Source organism: Copadichromis virginalis, linkage group LG18, assembly GCF_057382275.1.
Source record: "Copadichromis virginalis isolate Kocher_CV1m ecotype Utaka linkage group LG18, C_Virginalis_male_GT1.1, whole genome shotgun sequence".
NCBI classification, from domain to species: Eukaryota; Metazoa; Chordata; class Actinopteri; order Cichliformes; family Cichlidae; genus Copadichromis; species Copadichromis virginalis.
Window position 1 is genome coordinate 33,285,691 of NC_140635.1, and position 22,627 is coordinate 33,308,317.

Sequence of the window (22,627 nt, forward strand, 5' to 3'; positions counted from 1 at the left end):
CAGCATGCGCTGAAGATTATCAGTGTCATTAACAAGATATCGGCGCTCACGCTCGAGTGAATAAAACAAGCCATGAATGACACAGCAATTCCCTGCTTCTGTAATTAGACCACATATGAAGCCATATATTAGACTGTACCTTGAAGTTCTCAATAGAATCTTCTCATTTTTTAATCTTCTAATTTCATCTGATCTTTCATTGTTGAAATTCTTCCAAACATTCCTGGTTCCAGATCTAGACAGACTGCAAAACTAATCCACAATGGCAGTGATAACTTTATTTACACAGCACTTTTATAAATACTCTACAGTAAAATACAGAGTAAAGCACATTAAAAACATTGTTTTTATGTAAGTGGGCTTTTTTCTTTTAAAAAATCATAATACTCACTGATACAGTTTGTAACAATAGCTGCCTGTCGTGTGGACGTCCTCTGGGCCCAAGGCCAACCTTGTATTTAATTAAGTGTATGTGGTGACAATGTGTATTTGTTGTGACATAAAGAAATATTTCAGTGACGTTTGACCTTTAGGTTGATGTTATCTCCACTTGCTCTTTAGCAGGGCATGGAATCGCTCACTTCCAGCTGATGCCAGCTGTCAATAAGAGGGCCGGGGAAGTTATCAGAATGGAAATAATCTCAGCTCTTGTCAGCAGCTGTTGACCCTCCTTTTATCTCTTAACCTTTCAAGGAGCTGTTATTACTGGTGCTAGTGGCTGGCTGTGATGAGTGCTATGCATAATGTATGCATGTGTGTAAGTTGCACATTATTAAACAGTATTATATTGTTAAAGTTATACAGATGACATTTAATGGGACTATATATCAGCAGGTCTTATACTTAACAGAGTTTTAATGCATTCTTTTTTTCTTTGTTATTGTACATATCATATCATTATTATGACCTAAAGTAAATCGTGCTACAATGTTGAAGGCAGTTAAGCTCCGACTCCACAAAGAAGCAGGGCCATTCTCACTTGATAGGCTGTGGGATAATATCTGTCACTCTCAGGAGATTTATGTGAGACTGAGATCAGTGTGAGACCATCATCTGCTACAGTTGATCCTGGCTGCAAGCAATAGCAGCACCCTGAAAGCCGTGGCTGTTCTTCTCGATCAAAGTGCCGCATTCTCGGCAGGAATTTCACACAGTTATCTTTGTCCTCAAAGTTACAATGCCATTTAAACGGGGCTGTAACCATGGGGCCAGCTTTTGCTAGCTGCTGCCTGATAATGGGAGGTGCCTTTTACAGTAACCTTTGCACAACACGATCGATTCAGTGCGATGCTGAGCCCTCTGGTGTGGTGTCATCATTGCCTTTCAATGAATCTCAAGCATGTCACCTGTGGCAGACCTCTGTCTGTGTTACTCCGCCCTTGTTGCCTAGTTGAGCTCAAATGCTTATGCTCTTTATTTAGACCGACTTACTCAGTATGTGATGTCTGTTTTTGTTACCACAAAGCTCATTCTGTGATAACTACACACAATACGATGCCTCTCCCTAAGCTCCTAGAGTAATTGAGAACCATACATAACGTACTTCTCTAAAATATCTCCCCAGATACGTTGTGCGCCGTCTTTTGTGTTTCAGCAACATCCTTGGGATGGGAAAATATTCAAAGGATGCTTTTTTGCTCTAAGTAGGGATTACATGGTTACACATTTTTCACTAAGGCTTTATTTGGGGTTATTTTCATTTTTTCTCATTTCTGTTTCCACTGTTGTTTCAGTTTTTAGTTTTTATTACAGTTAGCGTTTGTTTTTGGTGGGTTTCGTAATTATTGTTATCTAAGGGTGTTTTTGTAAATTTGCACAATCTTTAGAAAAATAGATAAAACATAAAAACTACTTCTGGCTGCATCACATATTTGTTTTGCTAGTTTTATAGCAGATACTACAAACTACACAATAATTGTTTTAAATTGCTAAATTACCTATATTTCGTAAGTACAAAATTTTGCTTCAGTTAGTTTTCATTGTTAAAGTTATTATTATTAGTTACTATTACTACTTATTATTATTTTTGTTTTTTTCACACCTAGTTTATAGTTGGGTTTTAGACACTACAACTACCTTGGGTTTCAAGCTGACTTACTTACGTTTCAATCTGTAACTCACTTATTTCTGATCATATCAGATTAAATTATTCAAAGAATACACAAACAAACAAAACTGATACATAATAACTCACTTAAATCAACTCCACTCTGAATTTTAGCAAAAAAAAAAAAAAAGATAAATTCAGTGTTGTCATCTACTTGTCTCACACTACACTTCCACAGACATACATAGGGGGTTTTAAAACAGGGGGGGGTTTCTAATTCCTTTTTTATTAAAAAAAAAAAAAAAGAATAGCACTACTAAGAGCACGCCAAGTACAAGAGTTCATCCAAAAAGTCTAAAATATTCTAGAAAAGTTGATGACAGGACAAATTTTTTTTGAAAATCTCATGTATGTGTGGGCAGGGCCTTAATAAAGATTTCTTGATCTTTGTATTTTTTATCTAATTTTATTTAATCACCATGTATAACAGTGATGTGCAGAAAGAACAGCTTTTTGTTAGTATCTGTCCTATGATGAATATATACACATCTTAAGGTTTTAATAAAATACATTTTTGGTAAGAGTTTTTAGACCCCTGCAGGATCTGTGTAATTGACACATCATTTAAATACATTTAAACATTCTTCACCCTGTGCTAGTTCTGCCTGTCTTAAATGAGGATGCCTCTGTTCGGTACGACATGTATTGTTCCTGCAACACAAGCACACTTAAGGGATGATGACAGAGGAATTCCTCCCCATGTCTATTTAAAGATTGAATTGTGGTCCCCTGGCTGATTAATCACGGCACTGCATGCACGGAGCTCCTAATATGGCCTCGTTGGGAGACTCCATCACTGATAAGACTCTATCCCGCTGATTTCTATATTACCCTCCACCACTCATTAACCACCTCCCTTCACTAACTCCCAGCCCAACCAGACACAAAAACATTCCTGGGCCTTAAAGCCCTCCTCCATATTTGGCAGAGGGGCTTTGCTTATAAGGAGAACTCATGGTGAAACTCCAACAGGTCACCGTTCTATCTCAAGGTAAGGCGTGAGGACGGGTGCTCACAAACAGAGAAATTAGATCTTGATGCTATAGGCTTATCTGTGCTGCAGACCAGTCTCTCCATTTTCCATTATATCTTTCCTCAGGACCAGTACACCTCAGTCTTCTCAGTAAGGATAAAGGTAAGCGTGTGTCCAAATGGACACTGGAGAAAAATGGAAATATAACGTTATGTAAAAATTTTAGGAAAAGAAAAATCTTTATCTGCAGCATAAGTAATTTGTTCCTTTTTGTTGTACACAAGGTGAAAAATGGGTGATGCTGCCATGAAAGAATTTGGGGCAGCGGCCCCTTACCTGAGGAAGTCAGACAGGGAGCGTCTGGAGGCCCAGACTCGCCCGTTTGACATGAAGAAGGAGTGTTTTGTTCCTGACCCCAGTGATGAATATGTGAAGGCTTCGATCACCAGCCGTGATGGGGACAAAGTCACTGCTCAGACTGAGAAAGGGAAGGTGAGTGATTTGTTGGCACAGCTGCTCTTCATACAGCTGGTTTCCTAACTAAGACCAAAATGGTGTGAACTTATTTTTCCTCTAACAAATGTAGTATAGATACAACCAGAACAGTCTTTTTCTCCATGACACAGCTGAGCTCAACAGCTGAATTTTGTTTATTTTGTCAAACACACTCAGAAGCAAGAGTACAATAAAAATATATTTCAATCAACCTTTTTCCACTTAGGATAAACTTTGACACCTCAAGGTAATTATGTGTACCATTTTTAGGACCAAGTAGTAAAAGGTACAGCTTTACATAATTTCTTCTATATTTTGAGATGCAATATCAGCATACAGTGGCTGTAGCTCAGGAGGTAGGGCAGGTCATCTACTAATTGGAAGGTTGGCTTTTGGTCCCTGGCTGCTCCAGTCTCCAGTATGCATGCCTAAATATCCTTGGGCATACTGAACGCCAAGCTGCTCTCTGATGTGTTCACAGGAGTATGGATGTGTGTGAAAGTTAGATTTTTCTTGGGTGTAGAAAAAGTGCTTGTATTAATCGGTGAATGAGGCTTTGAATGCTGAAGTAGAAAAGTGTTATATAAGACATTTACTATTTTACAGCCTCTGTTTGGCTAAAACACACACACACAAAGAAAATATGTAAAATATTTATTTTTTCCTTAAATGTTAAGGTTCTTATACAAAGTGGATTTAAAAGACTCCAACAAGTTCACACTGTAGCCTTGCAGCTGCGAGGATCTGCATTAAGAACTTCCAGACTAGCTGGTTAACTCTAAGACATGAAACGGATAAAGCTTTGAGTCAACAATAAGACTAGACAAGAGCCAGTCCAACCATGAGTGCATTTATGTAATGAATGGGTACTTTTGCAACCTTTTTAACAAGCCAATTTTGTACTGTCACATTAAAGTGGATAGCCATAATTAATTATGTTTGTCAAAGGTACAGCAGTCCTCCAGTGTACTCCTGTTCACCGAACCGACTTAACTGGGTTATACATGCTTTTCTTCGTTTTGTGCTTTTCTTCTTTTCCTCTCAAACTGTTTGGCATAATTCATCCTAGACTGATAGATCTCCTTCCTACAATATTTTGGAAATAAGTCCATATTAAGACCTACTGTGTCCTTTTTTGCAGACTGTCACAGTGAAGGAGTGCGATGTGCACCCTCAGAACCCGCCAAAGTTCGATAAAATTGAAGACATGGCGATGTTCACCTTCCTCCATGAACCAGCTGTGCTGTATAACCTCAAAGAGCGTTACGCAGCGTGGATGATCTACGTGAGCTGACAGCACAACACACTAACTGCCCTCCCACAAATTCTACGTGTTTAACACTTTGCTCTTCTCTTTTCACCAACTATCAGACCTACTCTGGGTTGTTCTGTGTGACTGTCAATCCCTACAAGTGGCTGCCAGTCTACAACCAGGAGGTGGTCGTTGCCTACAGAGGAAAGAAGAGGAGTGAAGCTCCTCCTCATATCTTCTCCATCTCTGACAATGCCTATCAGTACATGCTAACTGGTAATTTACCTTCTATTGTTGAAGCATGTTGAAATTAAAATAAGATTTTGTAGTAAGAGTTGTCCTAAAATACTTATATGTCCTGCTCTTTTACAGACAGAGAAAATCAGTCAATTCTCATCACGTAAGTCATTCATTTTGACTCTGTATGTTTGATCTTGGTAATTACAGTAAATCATACAGTGAGAATTGTACTAAGTGGCATCTGGAAACCTTTCAGTTTTTGCTGACATGCTCGATGGTCTACTTAACCACAGGAATATTAGCTTAAGTGGTGCTTTGTCAGTTTAGTATGTAAATGAAGTCCTTGAACAGAAGATCTTAGTATGGTATATTGGAAAGGTTTAATGTTGGCATCATTTCATTAATTTAATAGGGAAGAAATTCAAAAGAAGGCTTTAAATTGTCGCTAATATCTCTAAAACAGTTAATACGTATTACATATTCTAATGAACTCATATAGCGCTTTTCACTTGTTGCCATAGACAAATCAAGTACAGTGAGAGAGGGTGGCTTATTATAGAGATGACTGGATTGTCTACTTGAGTTCTAGGCGAGGCAACGGGAATAGGGTCTGAGTCCATTCTGGCTTGCTTTGGTGAGGGACAGGCTGACTGTAACGTTTGCAGGCAACACTGTCATCTGTAGTGAAAGTGGGAGCCTTTGGAAGAAAGTCTGGAGAGGTGTGGGTGAATGAGAGCGAGACAGGCGGAAAGGTGAACATGCAAGGAGAAGAGATAGCGAAGGCAGATGAATTTAAATACCTGGGGTCAACCATCCAAAGCAATGTTTTTGTGTACAGGAGAGGCGAACAACAGAGTGCAGGCAGGGTGGGTGGAGACAAGAGCCAGGGGCGATTTGTGACAGAAGGATTGCAGCAAGAGTGAAAAGGATGGATGAAAAGGACCTGCTATGATGTATGGTATGGTGAATAGTTTTAGGTGGCAGAGTTGACAATGCGAAGATTTTCTTTGGGAATGACCAGGATGGCCGAGATTAGAAATGAGCACAGCTCAAGCTAAGCAGCTTGGAGACAAAGTTAAAGAGGCGAGACTAAGATGGTTTGAACATGTGCGCAGGAGGGATGGTGGATATACTGGACGTGCAGGGAACAGCCAGAAGAATAATGTGTCCTGTTTGTTTGATCATTCTATTTGTGTTTTCAGTGGAGAATCTGGTGCTGGGAAAACTGTCAACACCAAGAGAGTCATCCAGTACTTTGCCAGCATTGCAGCTGGAAGTGGGAAAAAGGATACAGGCTCTGAGAAGAAGGTTTGAATCTTCAATTTACAGGATGTAGAGCTTTTCCTGCAGTGTAAGTGTTTTGAATAAAGGTTTTGCTTTTTTTTTCTTAGGGTACTCTGGAGGATCAAATCATCCAGGCTAACCCGGCATTAGAGGCCTTTGGGAATGCCAAAACCATCAGGAATGACAACTCCTCCAGATTTGTAAAGTTTTGTTGATAACAGTAACTCATTTGATTGTTTTTTTATGCTTAGGCTTGTACTGTATCTATTTGTCTTGAGTTTAGACTAGTCAGTAATCAGGCAGAAAGAAACTCATGCTTGGAGTGTTACCCTTATCCCAGATTTTCAGGATTGAAATCTATGTGGGGCGGCTCACCTTTATCACTTTACTAGTTACACTTCCGTCACTACCTGCAGTTACCATGTTTCACAGCTTGGTGAAGTTGTCATACTTCTGAAAGTATAATGTGGTTCCTAAATACTCCAGGTATACAGTAATATTCTGACACTGCCCAAGGCTCTTAATGTTTTTTTTCCTTCGTACATTGCAGGGTAAATTTATCCGAATTCACTTTGCAGCCAGTGGGAAGTTGGCCTCTGCTGACATAGAGACATGTAAGTCCCTTTCCTGTGCTTTCATCCAATTTATTTCTATGTTCGCAATGATCAGCTATCTACATAATGCAAACATGTTTACAGATCTGCTGGAAAAGTCCCGTGTCACCTTTCAGCTCAAGGCTGAGAGAGATTATCACATCTTCTATCAGATCTTGTCTCAAAGGAAGCCCGAGCTTCTCGGTAAATAAAAACCTGAGTTTCGAGAACCAGCAACAACACTCCCGTAGAACTAAAATGAAAAATCCAACTTTGGTTCTCCTTTCAGAGATGCTGCTCATCACCAACAACCCTTATGATTATGCCTTCATCTCTCAAGGAGAGACAACAGTAGCCTCAATCAATGATGCTGAAGAGCTGATGGCCACTGATGTGAGTAGAAATGCAACAATAATCTGCACCTGTGCCGCTATTAAGTCATATTAGTTCAATTAATACTTTGGGTATTCTACATTTAAACCTCACAGGCTGTAAATTCAAATAACACACAAAAAATTTTCACTCCAGATGTCAGCTTTAACTTTAAATTTCTTTTAGGAGTATTTATAACAGAGTGTCATTGAATCATGAAATGTGAGCGAATACAACTTGAACAGACTGGATTAAATATCTGATGTCAGATGACAGTCCGAGTTTAATGCAGGATTTTGAAGGCTCAGAGAGCAAATACCATGTTATCCCTGGATCTTCCCTGTAACTCTACACTGTACACTCTGATACTATGTAAAAATAAGTAAGAAACACCCCTTTTCTAATTTAGGATGCCTTTGATGTGCTGGGCTTTACTCAAGAAGAAAAGAATAGCATTTACAAGCTGACTGGTGCCATCATGCACTATGGGAACATGAAATTCAAGAACAAGCAGCGTGAAGAGCAGGCAGAGGCAGATGGCACAGAAGGTGAGAGGAGCTCTTTCAAAGCCTGAAAGTTAAACGTGTCTGTATCTGATGCTTACATTGAAAGAATTACATTTGCATGTTTTTTCTTCAGATGCAGACAAATCCGCTTATCTGATGGGCCTGAACTCTGCTGACCTCATCAAAGGTCTCTGTCACCCAAGAGTCAAAGTAGGAAACGAGTGGGTCACCAAAGGACAAAATGTACAGCAGGTAATAAGATGATCAACAGCTGAATAAGGTTTACATTATGGGTTTATCTGTAAATTCTAAAGCTACAGGGGGATTTCTGCATTAGGTGTACTATGCTATGGGTGCACTGGCTAAAGCAGTGTATGAGAAGATGTTTCTGTGGATGGTGGTGAGGATTAACCAGTCCCTGGACACCAAACAGCCCCGCCAGTACTTCATTGGTGTGCTTGACATTGCTGGATTTGAGATCTTTGATGTAAGAATCCTCAATTCAACAACAACAACAACAACAAAAGAAATAACACAGACAGGACAAACACTAGTAATAACAACAAGTATACTGTTGTCACTTTATTTACAGTTCAACACCTTTGAGCAGCTGTGCATCAACTTCACCAACGAAAAACTGCAACAGTTTTTCAACCACCACATGTTTGTACTGGAGCAGGAAGAGTACAAGAAAGAGGGCATTGAATGGACTTTCATTGACTTTGGCATGGATCTGCAGGCCTGTATCGACCTGATTGAAAAGGTGAAACACTGTACAATTACATGTTCAGCTAAAACTAATACAAATATAGTCTTTAACAAACACTTATACTTTCTGTCCTTTAGCCCATGGGTATCATGTCCATCCTTGAAGAGGAGTGCATGTTCCCCAAAGCCAGTGATGCCACCTTTAAAGCTAAGCTCTATGACAACCACCTGGGAAAATCCAGCAACTTCCAGAAGCCCAGAGTTGTCAAAGGAAAACCAGAGGCTCACTTTGCCCTGGTTCACTACGCTGGAACTGTTGATTATAATATCAACAACTGGTTGGTGAAGAACAAGGATCCTCTGAATGAGACTGTTGTGGCATTGTACCAAAAGTCGACCGTCAAACTTCTTGCAACTCTCTTTGCAAATTATGCAGGAGCTGACTCGGGTAGGTTTTAAAAAATTACTAGCATCTTAGTTTACAAGTGATTATTAAAGCATCATGTAATAAGCTACTGGCCCAACCTTCCCCTGCCCACTTTCCCACAAATAACAACTGTATCTTACAGCTGAATCTGGTGGGAAGGGCAAAGGTGGAACCAAGAAGAAAGGTTCTTCCTTCCAAACTGTATCAGCTTTGCACAGGGTAATATCAGTATAACTGTACATGTTATAGATTGGTTAATAGAAACATTATTCCTGAATTTAGGACCTTAAAAGTCATTTCGAATTGTAATGTATTTTGAAGGACAATGGCAATTCTTTTCTCTATGATGTGCTATCAGGAGAACCTGAACAAGCTGATGACCAACTTGAGGTCAACTCACCCTCACTTTGTACGCTGCATCATCCCCAACGAGACCAAGACTCCAGGGGCCATGGAGAACCCTCTGGTGATGCACCAGCTGCGCTGTAACGGTGTGCTGGAAGGCATCAGGATCTGCAGAAAGGGTTTCCCCAACAGGATCCTCTATGGAGATTTCAAGCAGAGGTATTACATTCCACTTCTTGGTCATGTGTCTCTTCAAAGAGAGATTTTAATCTCAAAGAGCTTTTGGGTTAACTGATGTTTATTTAAAGAAGAAAAGGATCACATATTATACAATTCCTTCAAAAATTGTAATACTAAGCTCCTAGACACTTACACCTGTGATTTTACAGATATCGCATCCTGAATCCTGCTGCTATCCCTGAGGGCCAGTTCATCGACAGCAAGAAAGGAGCAGAGAAACTTCTTGGGTCTTTGGATATTGATCACAACCAGTATAAGTTTGGTCACACTAAGGTATCAAAAAAGTCAGAAACACATCTATCTATCTATCTGATAGATAAATATCTGGTAAAAAGTAAAAGTAATTCAACTCTTCAACGCTAATATATTAATGTCATTCGTGCTTCTTAAAGGTATTCTTTAAAGCTGGTCTTCTTGGCCAACTTGAAGAGATGAGAGATGACCGTTTATCCCTCATAATCACGGGAATCCAGGCTCGATCAAGAGGTCTGCTCGCAAGAGTGGAATTCCAGAAGATTGTTGAAAGGAGGTCAGACAGACTTAAATATAAATAAGCTGAAAGGAGCAAAAAAACTGTTATTGATCATAATGAGTATGGTTGTACTAATGGTTGATCTTTGACAGGGATGCACTTCTTGTGATCCAGTGGAACATACGTGCCTTCATGGGGGTTAAGAATTGGCCCTGGATGAAGCTTTTCTTCAAGATCAAACCTCTGCTGAGATCTGCTGAGGCAGAAAAGGAGATGGCCAACATGAAGGAAGAATTCCTAAAACTCAAAGAAGCTTATGCAAAATCTGAAGCTCGAAGAAAGGAACTAGAGGAGAAAATGGTGACTCTTCTCCAAGAGAAGAATGACCTGCAGCTCCAAGTTCAGGCTGTAAGTCTAATCACAATATTCCTTATACACTCAACCAGGGATATTGTATCTTATACGCTAATGAATATCATCAAATATTAGGAGCAAGATAATCTTGCAGATGCCGAGGAAAGATGTGAGGGGCTGATCAAACACAAAATTCAGATGGAAGCAAAAGCCAAAGAGCTCTCTGAGAGGCTGGAGGATGAGGAGGAGATGAATGCAGAACTGACTGCTAAGAAGAGGAAGCTGGAGGACGAGTGCTCCGAGCTGAAGAAAGACATCGATGACTTAGAGTTAACTCTAGCTAAAGTGGAGAAAGAGAAGCATGCCACTGAGAACAAGGTATGACTAATTTGATATTTCTATTTCTGACAACAAGGGTATGAAAAAGAGTCATGTGTCTAAACTGTGCACAGAATTTGTAATACCATCATTTACCTGCAAAAGGTCAAGAACCTTGTTGAAGAGATGGCTGCTTTAGATGAGATCATTGCCAAGCTGACCAAGGAAAAGAAAGCTTTACAGGAAGCTCATCAGCAAACTCTGGATGACCTGCAGAGTGAGGAAGACAAAGTCAACACTCTGACCAAGGCCAAGGCTAAGCTGGAGCAGCAAGTGGATGATGTAAGAATTATAATGAACTTATCCACTTTAGCTTAACTTTTTGATTGGTGAACCATTTTCCTTTGTATTATGGAGACATTAGTTTGCTTCTTTCTAATAACATTCAGCTTGAGGGTTCTCTGGAACAAGAAAAGAAGATTAGGATGGATCTTGAAAGAGCAAAGCGAAAGCTGGAAGGAGACCTGAAACTGACCCAAGAGAGTCTCATGGACCTTGAGAATGACAAGCAACAACTTGAGGAGCATTTGAAAAAGTAAGCACGTTCACATCCTAAAAGTTCCAAACAAATTAAGTAAAGCTATATAAGTAGTGCTATAAGTGGCCCTTCCTTCTTCCCCACAGGAAGGACTTTGAGCTCAGCCAGCTTAATAATAAAATTGAAGATGAGCAGGCCATTGCCATTCAGCTTCAAAAGAAACTGAAAGAGCTTCAGGTAATGACTTACTAATATGTGATGCTATCAAAACTAGTTTAACACTTATTAGTGAGAAAGTCTTTAACAGTGATTTTGACTCCGATCTAGGCTCGTATTGAGGAGCTGGAGGAAGAGCTCGAAGCAGAGAGAGCTGCTCGAGCCAAGGTGGAGAAGCAGAGAGCTGACCTGGCCAGAGAGCTGGAGGAGATCAGTGAGAGGTTGGAGGAGGCTGGAGGAGCCACAGCTGCCCAGATTGAGATGAACAAGAAGAGGGAGGCCGAGTTCCAGAAACTGCGCAGAGACCTCGAAGAGGCCACTCTGCACCACGAAGCCACTACTGCCACACTCAGGAAGAAACAAGCCGACAGTGTTGCTGAGCTGGGAGAGCAGATTGACAACCTGCAGAGAGTCAAGCAGAAACTGGAGAAGGAGAAGAGTGAGCTCAGACTGGAGCTGGATGATGTGGTCTCCAATATGGAACATATTGTGAAGACAAAGGTGTGCTAAAATCACATTATTTGGTAATTTTTTTTCTCCAATGTTAACATAGCCATGTTGACATAGATTTAATACATGCATATTGAACATTTGTGTTGAATTTCAGACTAATCTAGAGAAAGCATGCAGGACTCTGGAAGATCAAATGAATGAGTACAAGACAAAGTTTGAAGAGGCTCAGCGCTGCATCAGTGACTTCAACATGCAGAAAGCAAAACTTCAAACAGAAAATGGTATATTTTTCCTTTACTACAACCTACATGTACTTGGTTTGTATGATAGAAAACACTATCCACTTCAATTTTGTATAAAAGTGTTTAAACCTGAAAAACTCAATTGTTATTCTGAAATCAGACAAGGATTTTTGTGTTCTTTGGGTCTTAACAATAACAATCTACATTTACCATAACATTAGGTGAGCTCTCGAGGCAGCTGGAGGATAAGGATTCCTTGGTGTCTCAACTCACAAGAGGGAAAATGTCCTACACTCAGCAGATTGAGGATCTAAAGAGACAACTGGAAGAGGAGACCAAGGTGAAATAAAGTTTCACTGGTGCCGTCTGGTGCTGCCGGCTGACAGCACCAGACGGTTATTTCCTAAAAAGTGTCACCTCTTCATATAACTTTCTTTTAACAGGCAAAAAGTGCTCTGGCCCATGCAGTGCAGTCTGCTCGCCATGACTGTGACCTGCTCAGGGAGCAGTATGAGGAGGAGCAGGAGGCTAAAGCTGAACTACAGCGTGGCATGTCCAAAGCCAACACTGAGGTGGCTCAGTGGAGGGCAAAGTATGAAACTGATGCCATCCAGAGGACCGAAGAACTAGAAGAGGCCAAGTAAGAGTCTGAAATTTAAATAGATGGTTTATTATCCTAAAGAAACTTTACCGTTCGTCTATCAGATCAGCTTTTTGTTTGTATTATGTTCCTACCTAAATGTAAGACGAACAAAAAGTTTGTCTGTTGGATGACCAAGCAGCTACTTGTAGCAGTTGAATTCACAGTTTAGTTATCCACCACACAGCTGCATTTTAATTAAACAGCTCTGAATGATGATTTCTTAAGGAAAAAGCTGGCTCAGCGTCTGCAGGAGGCTGAGGAGGCTGTTGAAGCAGTGAATGCTAAATGTTCCTCTCTGGAGAAGACCAAACACAGGCTGCAGAATGAGATTGAAGATCTCATGGTGGATGTAGAGAGGTCTAATGCTGCTGCCGCTGCTCTGGACAAGAAACAAAGAAACTTTGACAAGGTGAAACACACTGAAGTGTTTGTGACAAAAGTATCAATATGCAAGGTGGCTTCTAAAGCCTTACACTAGAAACAATCTCAGCACCCACAGGGGTTATTTAAGCAGAATATAAACACACATGCAGCGTGTGGTAGTTTTAAAAATCCACAACAGGCTGCCCCCTTCTGAGCACAATTGTTAAGAGTGAATGTGAATGTTATAAATGCTGTCTTTCCTTCAGCACTATTTCTAATATTGGAATAAGTCCATTGGAATAATCAATCTGGCAAACACAGACTTATTGTTGGCCTTTGTTACACTGCAGGTTCTTTCTGAGTGGAAGCAGAAGTATGAGGAGTCTCAGTGCGAGCTGGAGAGCTCCCAAAAGGAAGCAAGGGCTCTGAGCACTGAGCTTTTCAAACTGAAGAACTCATATGAGGAAGCTCTGGATCATCTGGAGACCATGAAGAGAGAGAACAAGAATTTACAGGGTAGGGTCTGCTGGTGGTGTTTGTGCACAAGATCTGTAGACACAGCATTAAACTTTAAAGTCATCCTAATCGCAGTGTTTGACATCCCATAGAGGAGATTTCTGACATCACTGAGCAACTTGGTGAGAGTGGCAAAAGTATCCATGAACTGGAAAAGTTACGGAAACAACTGGAACAGGAGAAGAGTGAGATTCAGTCTGCTCTCGAGGAAGCTGAGGTACACGCTCCGAATAATTAATAAGACATTTTTAAGTAAAACTAACTGCCATTATGTGTAATTCTGCAACTTCTTGCCCACTAGGCCTCTCTTGAGCATGAAGAGGGTAAGATTCTAAGAGCCCAGCTTGAGTTCAATCAAATTAAAGCTGATATTGAACGCAAACTGGCCGAGAAGGATGAAGAGATGGAGCAGTGCAAAAGAAACCTGCAGAGGACCATCGACACCCTGCAGAGCTCTCTTGAAGCTGAGTGTCGCAGCAGGAATGAGGCTCTGCGGCTGAAGAAGAAAATGGAAGGAGACCTGAATGAAATGGAGATCCAGCTAAGCCAGGCCAACAGGCAGGCAGCCGAGGCCCAGAAACAGCTTAAGGCCGTCCATGCACATATGAAGGTAAACTAAAAAAAGTGAAAGAATTTTCAGATGTTTTACATTCAAACTGGGTATAAATTTTAATGTGAATAATGTTATCTCATCTAGGATTGCCAAATTCAGCTGGATGACTCTGTTCGGGCCAATGATGACCTTAAAGAGAACATTGCCATTGTTGAGCGACGCAACAACCTTCTTCAGGCTGAACTGGAGGAGCTGAGAGCAGCTCTGGAGCAAACGGAGAGAAGCCGCAAACTTGCAGAGCAAGAGCTGCTGGATGTCAGTGAGCGAGTGCAGCTACTGCACTCACAGGTGAGTTCTGTTTACTGCAACCATGCAGATGTATGAATACTTTTTCTAAAGTGCAGATGGACACTTTTTCTCATATTCTTGCATTGCATACCTTAATAATATACAGAACACCGGCCTGATAAACCAAAAGAAGAAGCTGGAGGCTGATACATCCCAGCTTCAAACTGAAGTGGAGGAGGCAGTGCAGGAGTGCAGGAATGCAGAGGAGAAGGCCAAGAAGGCCATCACTGATGCTGCCATGATGGCAGAGGAGCTGAAGAAGGAGCAGGACACCAGCGCTCATCTGGAGCGAATGAAGAAGAACATGGAGCAAACCATCAAAGACCTGCAGCACCGCCTGGATGAAGCTGAGCAGATCGCCATGAAGGGAGGCAAGAAGCAGGTGCAGAAGCTCGAGGCCAGGGTAAGAATCACAAGTACACAAATGTGAAAAATCACAGGTATTTTTTTTAACTTAATTTAGTTTACTGTCTTTTAGTTGATGTGTTTTTACTAAAATTGTAATAAATGTTTATACTTAATGTAAGCAGCTTTAAAATTTGTGGTGGACCAGAGTCTTTGTAGAAAATGATTTTTGCATCTTTTCAGGTGAGGGAGCTTGAGAATGAGGTGGAGTCGGAGCAGAAGAAAAGCAGCGAGGCAGTGAAGGGAATCCGTAAATACGAGCGACGCATTAAGGAGCTCACATACCAGGTCTTTTTTTTTAGACATTTTGAGTACTTAAATAATTAATATTCATATATATTCATATACTTTAAGATAATTGACTCAGTCAGTAATTTCTCAAATCAATTATTATTATTGTGAAATCTACACAAATGAAAACCTGCTATAGTTAATTTTGGACATTGATTCAAGTTTCCTTAACGTCAGCAGCAAGTCCAGGGTGTGACTCTTATTAAAGAATTTAATATCTTCACATTTTTACCTTTACTGTGTTTCAGTTTCAGCAACAGGAAGTTAATAGCACATTTAATGTATAGTTGTGTGATATGAGTAAAGGGGTCTGTGTTCCTGTTACTTCACATAAAATATTAGACGTGCTGCTTTATCTTAGGCAACATACATTTTCAGTCATAGGAGTCCTCTTATCCTGCCCCTTTATACACAGATTAACAAAATAATTCCCACAGAGTTTTCGGAAATATTACAAAGGTTCATTATTTTCTCTCATCTGTCTCCATGGCTTACTCAGACTGAGGAGGACCGCAAGAATATTCTGCGTCTGCAGGATCTGGTTGACAAACTCCAGCTCAAAGTCAAAGCCTACAAGAGAGCTGCAGAGGAGGCTGTGAGTTTATTCCTAACAAAGTTGTCTCTAACTTTGATTTTTCCTCTTTCTTTTAACCTAAATATTCCTTCCCATACATATACTTTAAGTTTTTGCAGTTTTAAACATAGCTGTTCGATACATACCATATCATATTTTTGCTGCAACACAAACATTTTGGCTACATCTGTGCCGACACCTTTTATTTTACGATGTGTGGCTTCAAGAAACGTCGACTCCCCCATGCCTCTTAATATTGTGGACTGTGTTGTTTTTTAATCCTGTAGGAAGAGCAGGCCAATACTCACCTGAGCAAGTTCCGTAAACTGCAGCACGAGCTGGACGAGGCTGAAGAGAGAGCTGATATTGCTGAGTCTCAGGTCAACAAGCTGCGTGCCAAGAGTCGTGACGTGGGCTCTAAGGTAAGCGGCTTCTCTAGTTTTCAACCCCTGTTATGATGTTCATGATAACTCACCGCGTCATTATCAGTTCAACACGATTAATTTCAAGTTGTTTTTATTCTGCAATTTGTAAAATGGCTCATTAAAAAAGGACACAATAAACACATTCGAAGCGATGCTTTAAAAATCCATTTATTTTGAGTTGTATGGTTTGTTTTAGTGGCATTTACATTAGAGGTTGGTTAGTGGTGCAAGTTTATTTTATTAGTATTATTATTATTTTATCATCTCACAGAAGCCTTCTTCATTTGTCTCATTCAGGTGACAGTTTTCACTAAAAATATGTAGTTTTACATGTTTGTTTTTTACGAGGCTAAAAAATAAAAAATATAACAGATATGAGTCATAAAAAGGGCAGAGGTTGGATGTAACAAACAGCTTTAAGCTATCTCCTGCCATCCACTAAATATATGTATAGTTCTTTTTAAAGACCTCGTGATTAATTTGTGTGTTTATATATTTCCAGCTTTTGGACAGATACTAATTTGTCCTCTTATGCAGTGAATGAAGCTTGCTAACATATTGTCTGTGTTGCTTTACTTAGCCATATTTCTACCTTCTTAAAAAACAACAAATTAAAAAAACAACAACAACAAAACAAACAAAAACGTCTAAATTTCCAGTTATAGCATCATAATTCAGATTTGGAATTAGCTAACTCAGTGAGTTAAAGACACGCCTTGAGCCTTAAATGTGGACAAGCTTTTCAAGATTTTTCAGCTACATTTCTGGTCTCATGAAACATTCGTGTTGATTTTGTCCAAGCCGACATGATGCAATAACAGAATCCTGACCCACGCTCTGATGTTGTTTTTGCCAAGTGGTTGTTATTCTCTGATATCAGTGCACTGGACAGCGATCAATGTTGTGATGTCATCATAGAGAGTCCTGCTGATTTATGTTATTTGCTTATTTTACTTATTTATTCTCAAGCTTTGCCTTATTGGTTAGATTTTGCAGTGTGATTTAATAGAGGTGGGAATCATCATACATCCCACGATACGATATTATCACAATACTTAACGCACGATACGATATTATTGCAATTTTTAAAAATATTTTGCGATATTCAGATTCGGTACATAAAGGTAAACTTTATCAATATTCATTTTATCTAATATCAAAGTCTCGCACTCAGTCTTTCTATCATTTCAGTCAGTTTTATTGTTGACAAACTGAACGGTTTGTATTACAGTCTAGTCCAACTTAACTGAATGCAACCATCTGGTACAATTATAGCTATTCTGAACTATGCAATTTATGAAAACTATGCAGCCCATTCAGCAACTGAAGAATTTGAAAGTAAATTAAAACAAAATATAATTTTACATTAAATAAAAAAGTTTTAAACTTAATTAAAATAAAACATGTCTTAAATTAAAATAAGTAAACTGTCATGTTTATTGCTGCCAAAAAAAACTTAAACACATTTGGACAGTGAAGGAATGTCAGGATTCTTGCTCAGAAAAAGGATCAACATGCTCTGAAGTCAGAGCACAAAAACCTATTTTTGTAACAAAATATCGATTTCTGCTGTCCCTGTATCGATACATTATTAGCAAACAAAATATCACGATACTACACAGTATCGATTTCCCCCCCCCACCCCTATGATTTAATAACATTGACCATTTTCATTTGCAGAGAATACATTCTTGAAAAAAAATCAATAATATTCTGAAATCGAAATATTAATCTTGTAGATTAGAATAGTTGAATAAAATATCAGTTTAAATGTCAAAACAATAAATTCTTCTTGAGGTAGACACTGATATGATGAATTGAGGACTATTATATATAATGTATAATATTATATAACAAAGAATAACAGAATAAGGAAGGTTAAGATGTATTTGACGGGTGGAGGATTTTACAAATTTCCCAAAAGTGCCCCAAATATCCCAAACTCAAGAACATCGGCAGACAAAGCAATACTTAATCTTCATCAGTGTCATAACTGAATTTTAAGCCCAGCTCTCACTGTTGTTGCTACTTGCAGTATTTTCAGTGAATTTGTTGAATGTAAGATCATTGCTGGTATTTAGAATTTAAACATGAAAATAAAATAAATGTCTTTTGAGTAAAATGATATCTACGATAAAAGTAGAGATAAAAACACATTTTTGGCTTAGCTGTAACTTTTTAGCTAGGCAGGTTATAAATATTAGTATAGAATGAAATGATAAGTAGAGACGCTCATCAGCTACACTCAACTATGGAAGCCTATGCTTCTCAGTGACTAAAAGTCTTTTCTATTCAGCTAATATGTATTTTAATATAACAGTGGTTAGCACTGTTGCCTCACAGCAAGAAGGTCCTGAGTTTAATTCCACCATCACGCCGGTGTCTTTCTGTGTGGAGTTTGCATGTTCTCCCTGTGCTTGCGTGGGTTCTCTCCCGGTTCTCTGGCTTCCTCCCACCATCCAAAGACATGCAGTTAGTGGGGCAGGTTAATTGGAAACTCTAAATTACCCATAGGTGTGAATGCGGGAGTGAATGTAAGTGTGAATGGTCGTCTGTGTCTATGTGTTAGCTCTGTGACAGACTGGCAACCTGTACCAGTGTACCTCGCCTCTCACCATGAGACAGCTGGGGTGGGCTCCAGCCCCCCGCGACCTTGATACAGGATAAGCGGAAGCGAATGGATGGATCGATGGGAATATTAGTTTTAAGGCAGCAACTACTGGTGTACTTATTGTCCGACACATTTGAGTGTTGTTAGTCCTCAGTCACTAATCTGTCTCTCATTGTTTGCTTTCTTATCATTCTTCATCACAGAAAGGGCTAGATGAGGAGTGAAACTCACAGACGGCCACCTAAGACCTTTGGGATCTTCTCTATTGGTTCTCCTTTGTCTCCAAAGTAACTGTAGAATAAAGCAAAGTGCATTCAAATTAATGTGTGCTTATTCATTTTTAAGTAGCACCACATAAAGTCGTCAATAATAACATATAAAACTTACATTTCACGTGTTCATCACTGACAAAATACCAATGTTTTTGAAGGTATAAAAATTCTATAAAGTACCAAAGAATTCAAGGACAAACTGATATTAAGTGTAAGGTGTTACCACATTAACAACATGTGAAGCTAATCAGTTTACTAATCACTATATTTTTTACACAGGATCATGTTTGGGGTGTGATGTTAGGTGGGTAACTTCTGCCACCTTGTGTTGAATTCTGTGCTGTTTTCTGATATTCATTCACAGTTGCAGCTGCAAATCTGCAAAGTTTTATTAACTGTTAGTGGGTATTCTGAAAATATTTTCCACCCTATTTACAATCATTTCATACAGCATATGCCACAGAAATAGATTTCTGCAAATGCAGATTTCATTCTGTGTGAAGCCTTTAAAACTCAATCCAGCAAGTTTTTGAGATTTATCGAGCTGCAGTAATCAAAGTAGACAAAAATATGTTTAGGAAAGAAATAGAAAAGCTATAATGAGAGTCTGTATTCAGCTTAAATTTACTTGCAATGGTCTAAAAAATGCTGTGTCAGAAGTTGTTTTTTTATAATAAATCTGAGGGAGGAATAATGGTAATTTTATGGTTGCTAAACAGAATGAAGCCTAAAAATTATTTCCACAATAAAGTGTAATTTTCAAAGTAAAAGTGCTTGTATGTCTCTTACTCAGTCTTGTCCCATACCACTGATCCTGATGTCTTAAAATTAGCTGCAAAGTTTTTTTAGTGAAGAGACTTCATAATGTGACACGTGTTCAATGAAATAACTGTAACGTGATGAGTTCTTTGCCATCAGCACAATACCACTTGTTATCTTATGCTACTATATACACAAGGACCATTGGTGAGTGTGGAGGCAGTGCTAGAAATAGTTACTTTCACTAAGTAAAAGGAGAGAGAAAGAAAATACTCTCAGTTTAAAATACTCCAACAATGTGATTGAATAGCAGAAAATGATTGAATAAATATGATTAAAATCTTCCCTAAAACCAGAGGAGGACAGTATTAGAATCTCTACGTGCAGAACAATGAAACAAACAAATTCAAGAGTAAATTATTTACTATATTTATGATGTGCATTTTTAACTTTATATCTCTGTGTGTGTTTTTTGTAACACATTATAATCTGGTCAAATATAAAAACAGTGTAATTAGTTGAGTATAATTGTTGTAACATAATATCCTGATGATTTAGACCAGGCTGTAACTAAACAACATTGGTTAAAGAAGCCTCGTGTCTAATGCACTAAACAACTGTTGGACATATCTCAGGTTTGCTTACAATCTCTCACTGTGATATACGGATATTTTAACGCTGTAAAACAAAACAACTAATAAGAATTATTCTTTAAAAGACATCATCAATTTTCACTGTGCTACTTTCAGAGAAAATGTATCACATTAAATATAGATGGAAATAAACCATATAAACACACACAAAAAAGAAACTAGAGTATGTCTAAGAAAATAAGAGCACATTTTACAGCAAATGTATTCCTATTTGAATCTTTGACAGGCTTACCGTTCATTATGCTTCTGCAGCAGGACAGTAGAGACTGAATGAAGCACACCTTCTTGTGCTGTCAGTGGTTTAGGTGAAAGCTGACCCTGATCTAACACAGCCCAAAGGTCTTCACTATTAATGGAGAGATTATAAGAAAATAAGCGAATTGCTTCGTGTTATTCTTTCCTATCCAGACTTTGAGACACACACAACCATCTAAGCCGTGGCTTTGTTTGTCTTTCTTTTGACTCTTTGGGGCTTGACAGCCTTTTAATACCGTCACCTCTGTGCTGCAGGCTTCTGTGTGTCAACTACTTAACATCTAGGCCTTTGATGTTTAGAAATACTTTAGGATTATTAGACAGACACCCCCAGCATAAAGTGACACCATTTATATTTTCCATGAAAGAACATGTGACCTTACCTTAGAGGGGTTAGGCAGCTAGATGAGGGATGGAAGCCAGGAAGGGACCAAAGAGCAGATGAAGATTTCCACAGGGGCTTAAACAGCTGAGAATGAGAATGAGTCCAACAATGTGAAAGCAATCTCTGATCCACTGGAACACTGCTCTGCACCACAGTGAAGGTCATTCTCATTTTACCATAGGAAACCAAATTTCTAATTCCCTCAGTTATTAAGGGCTGATAATGGAGATCTGTCTGCGTCACATAAAGTCTCTGCTTCTCCCCACGACAATGTTCATCTAATTTTAATGTTCAATGACTGTGGGCAAAGAAAATACTTGGCATAAAACCCTAATTAGCTAAAACTTCCCAGTGCTTTAATGCAAACATTTAGAAAACACCATCAAACAGATACATTTCAACATATGGAGCATTTTCAGTGATGTGCACCTGTTACCCCCCGTCCATCGTGACATCAAAGAATGCACAAAATGCTACTGCCGCCCTTCACAATCAGAGAGAAAAAATCCAGACAAGAATTTCACAGGGTTATCTTTGTCCTCAAGGCCAAAGGAGAGGGAACAATGCCATGATGACACTGTGAGACAAAGGGTGAAGACCAAACTGGGCAGAACAGTGGTGAGTGATCCCTGATCTTAGCTCTCACTTGACAACAGCTGCTATACTTTGTTTCAGCAGCAGTGACTCCAGAAATGCTTTTCACCTTCCTTTCACATGCCTGACCTTTGCTGAAGTTTGCCTTTCTGATTAAACATCTTAGCATGAGCAATGAGGCCAAAGCTGTTCAAGAGGTACAATATTTTAGGAGCAAATTAGTCTTTTTAATTTTGCTTGTCTACTTTGTTTGGAATTTGGAAAAGGGGCATTGAATTGACTGGTGCTAAGTAGTAAAATGAAAGTTACTGTTTGTAACCAGGTTTTGAATGAATTATTGTCATAACCCCTGAATCTAAACAGACCATTTGCTCTTGGTTTTGTTGCTTTGCCTTGTATGCAAGTTGTAATCAGGAAAGATCATCAGCTGCTGTAAGCAAACAACCAACACCATGTGACAATAATGACTTTATAGAACAGAGGCTGAAGATTCTTCAGACATAGTGAATACATGTGGATTATTCTAGTAAGTAAAACCCAGACAAATATAAATATTAAGATTGTAAATATGACTTGAAGTATTAAACTGAATTTCATCAGTATTACAAACAATATATAAAGTTACCCGTTACGAATTAAACGAATAAAATAAGAGTCACTTGATATCAAGCCTGTCCCTGATCCCCACCTCTTGCCCTCCCCTTTCTTTGTCCTGTATTGTTCTCGCCCTGCTTGTCACAAGGTGAACGCAACAAATAGCAGCAGTACAACTTACCCAATTAGGAGAATGCTTTTTTAATGTGTAACCTTTCTCCAAAAATTCAGGCCATATTTGGTGGATAAAG

At 39.1% G+C, this 22,627-nt stretch overlaps 2 protein-coding genes and 1 long non-coding RNA gene across 3 annotated transcripts; 2 read left to right on the top strand and 1 right to left on the bottom strand.

Annotated features, from left to right (window-relative positions):
* The first annotated feature begins 3,371 nt into the window (after positions 1-3,371).
* Positions 3,372-10,503, top strand: LOC146688352 (myosin-7-like). The gene is made up of 19 exons (XM_085440428.1): positions 3,372-3,572; positions 4,717-4,860; positions 4,947-5,103; positions 5,200-5,227; positions 6,270-6,375; positions 6,459-6,551; positions 6,902-6,965; positions 7,050-7,148; positions 7,234-7,337; positions 7,726-7,864; positions 7,956-8,074; positions 8,160-8,309; positions 8,415-8,585; positions 8,669-8,978; positions 9,100-9,176; positions 9,316-9,521; positions 9,692-9,815; positions 9,935-10,071; positions 10,167-10,503. Exons 1-19 carry the CDS (start codon positions 3,372-3,374, stop codon positions 10,501-10,503), a joined length of 2,766 nt encoding a protein of 921 aa, XP_085296554.1.
* Positions 10,504-10,575: 72 nt separating this feature from the next.
* On the top strand, positions 10,576-19,177 carry LOC146688353 (myosin-7-like). The gene is made up of 18 exons (XM_085439331.1): positions 10,576-10,746; positions 10,852-11,028; positions 11,136-11,281; positions 11,371-11,461; positions 11,552-11,941; positions 12,048-12,174; positions 12,357-12,475; positions 12,579-12,775; positions 13,004-13,187; positions 13,492-13,657; positions 13,750-13,874; positions 13,959-14,267; positions 14,355-14,558; positions 14,665-14,961; positions 15,147-15,251; positions 15,754-15,849; positions 16,116-16,250; positions 19,068-19,177. The coding sequence occupies exons 1-18, from the start codon at positions 10,618-10,620 to the stop codon at positions 19,086-19,088; spliced, it is 3,018 nt and encodes a 1,005-aa protein (XP_085295457.1). The 5' UTR covers positions 10,576-10,617; the 3' UTR covers positions 19,089-19,177.
* On the bottom strand, positions 16,406-22,581 carry LOC146688354 (uncharacterized). Its single transcript, XR_014916420.1, has 2 exons — positions 21,187-22,581; positions 16,406-19,155 (listed from the first exon to the last, which is right to left on the bottom strand). It is a non-coding gene; the product is annotated as an uncharacterized LOC146688354 (long non-coding RNA).
* Positions 22,582-22,627: the final 46 nt, after the last annotated feature.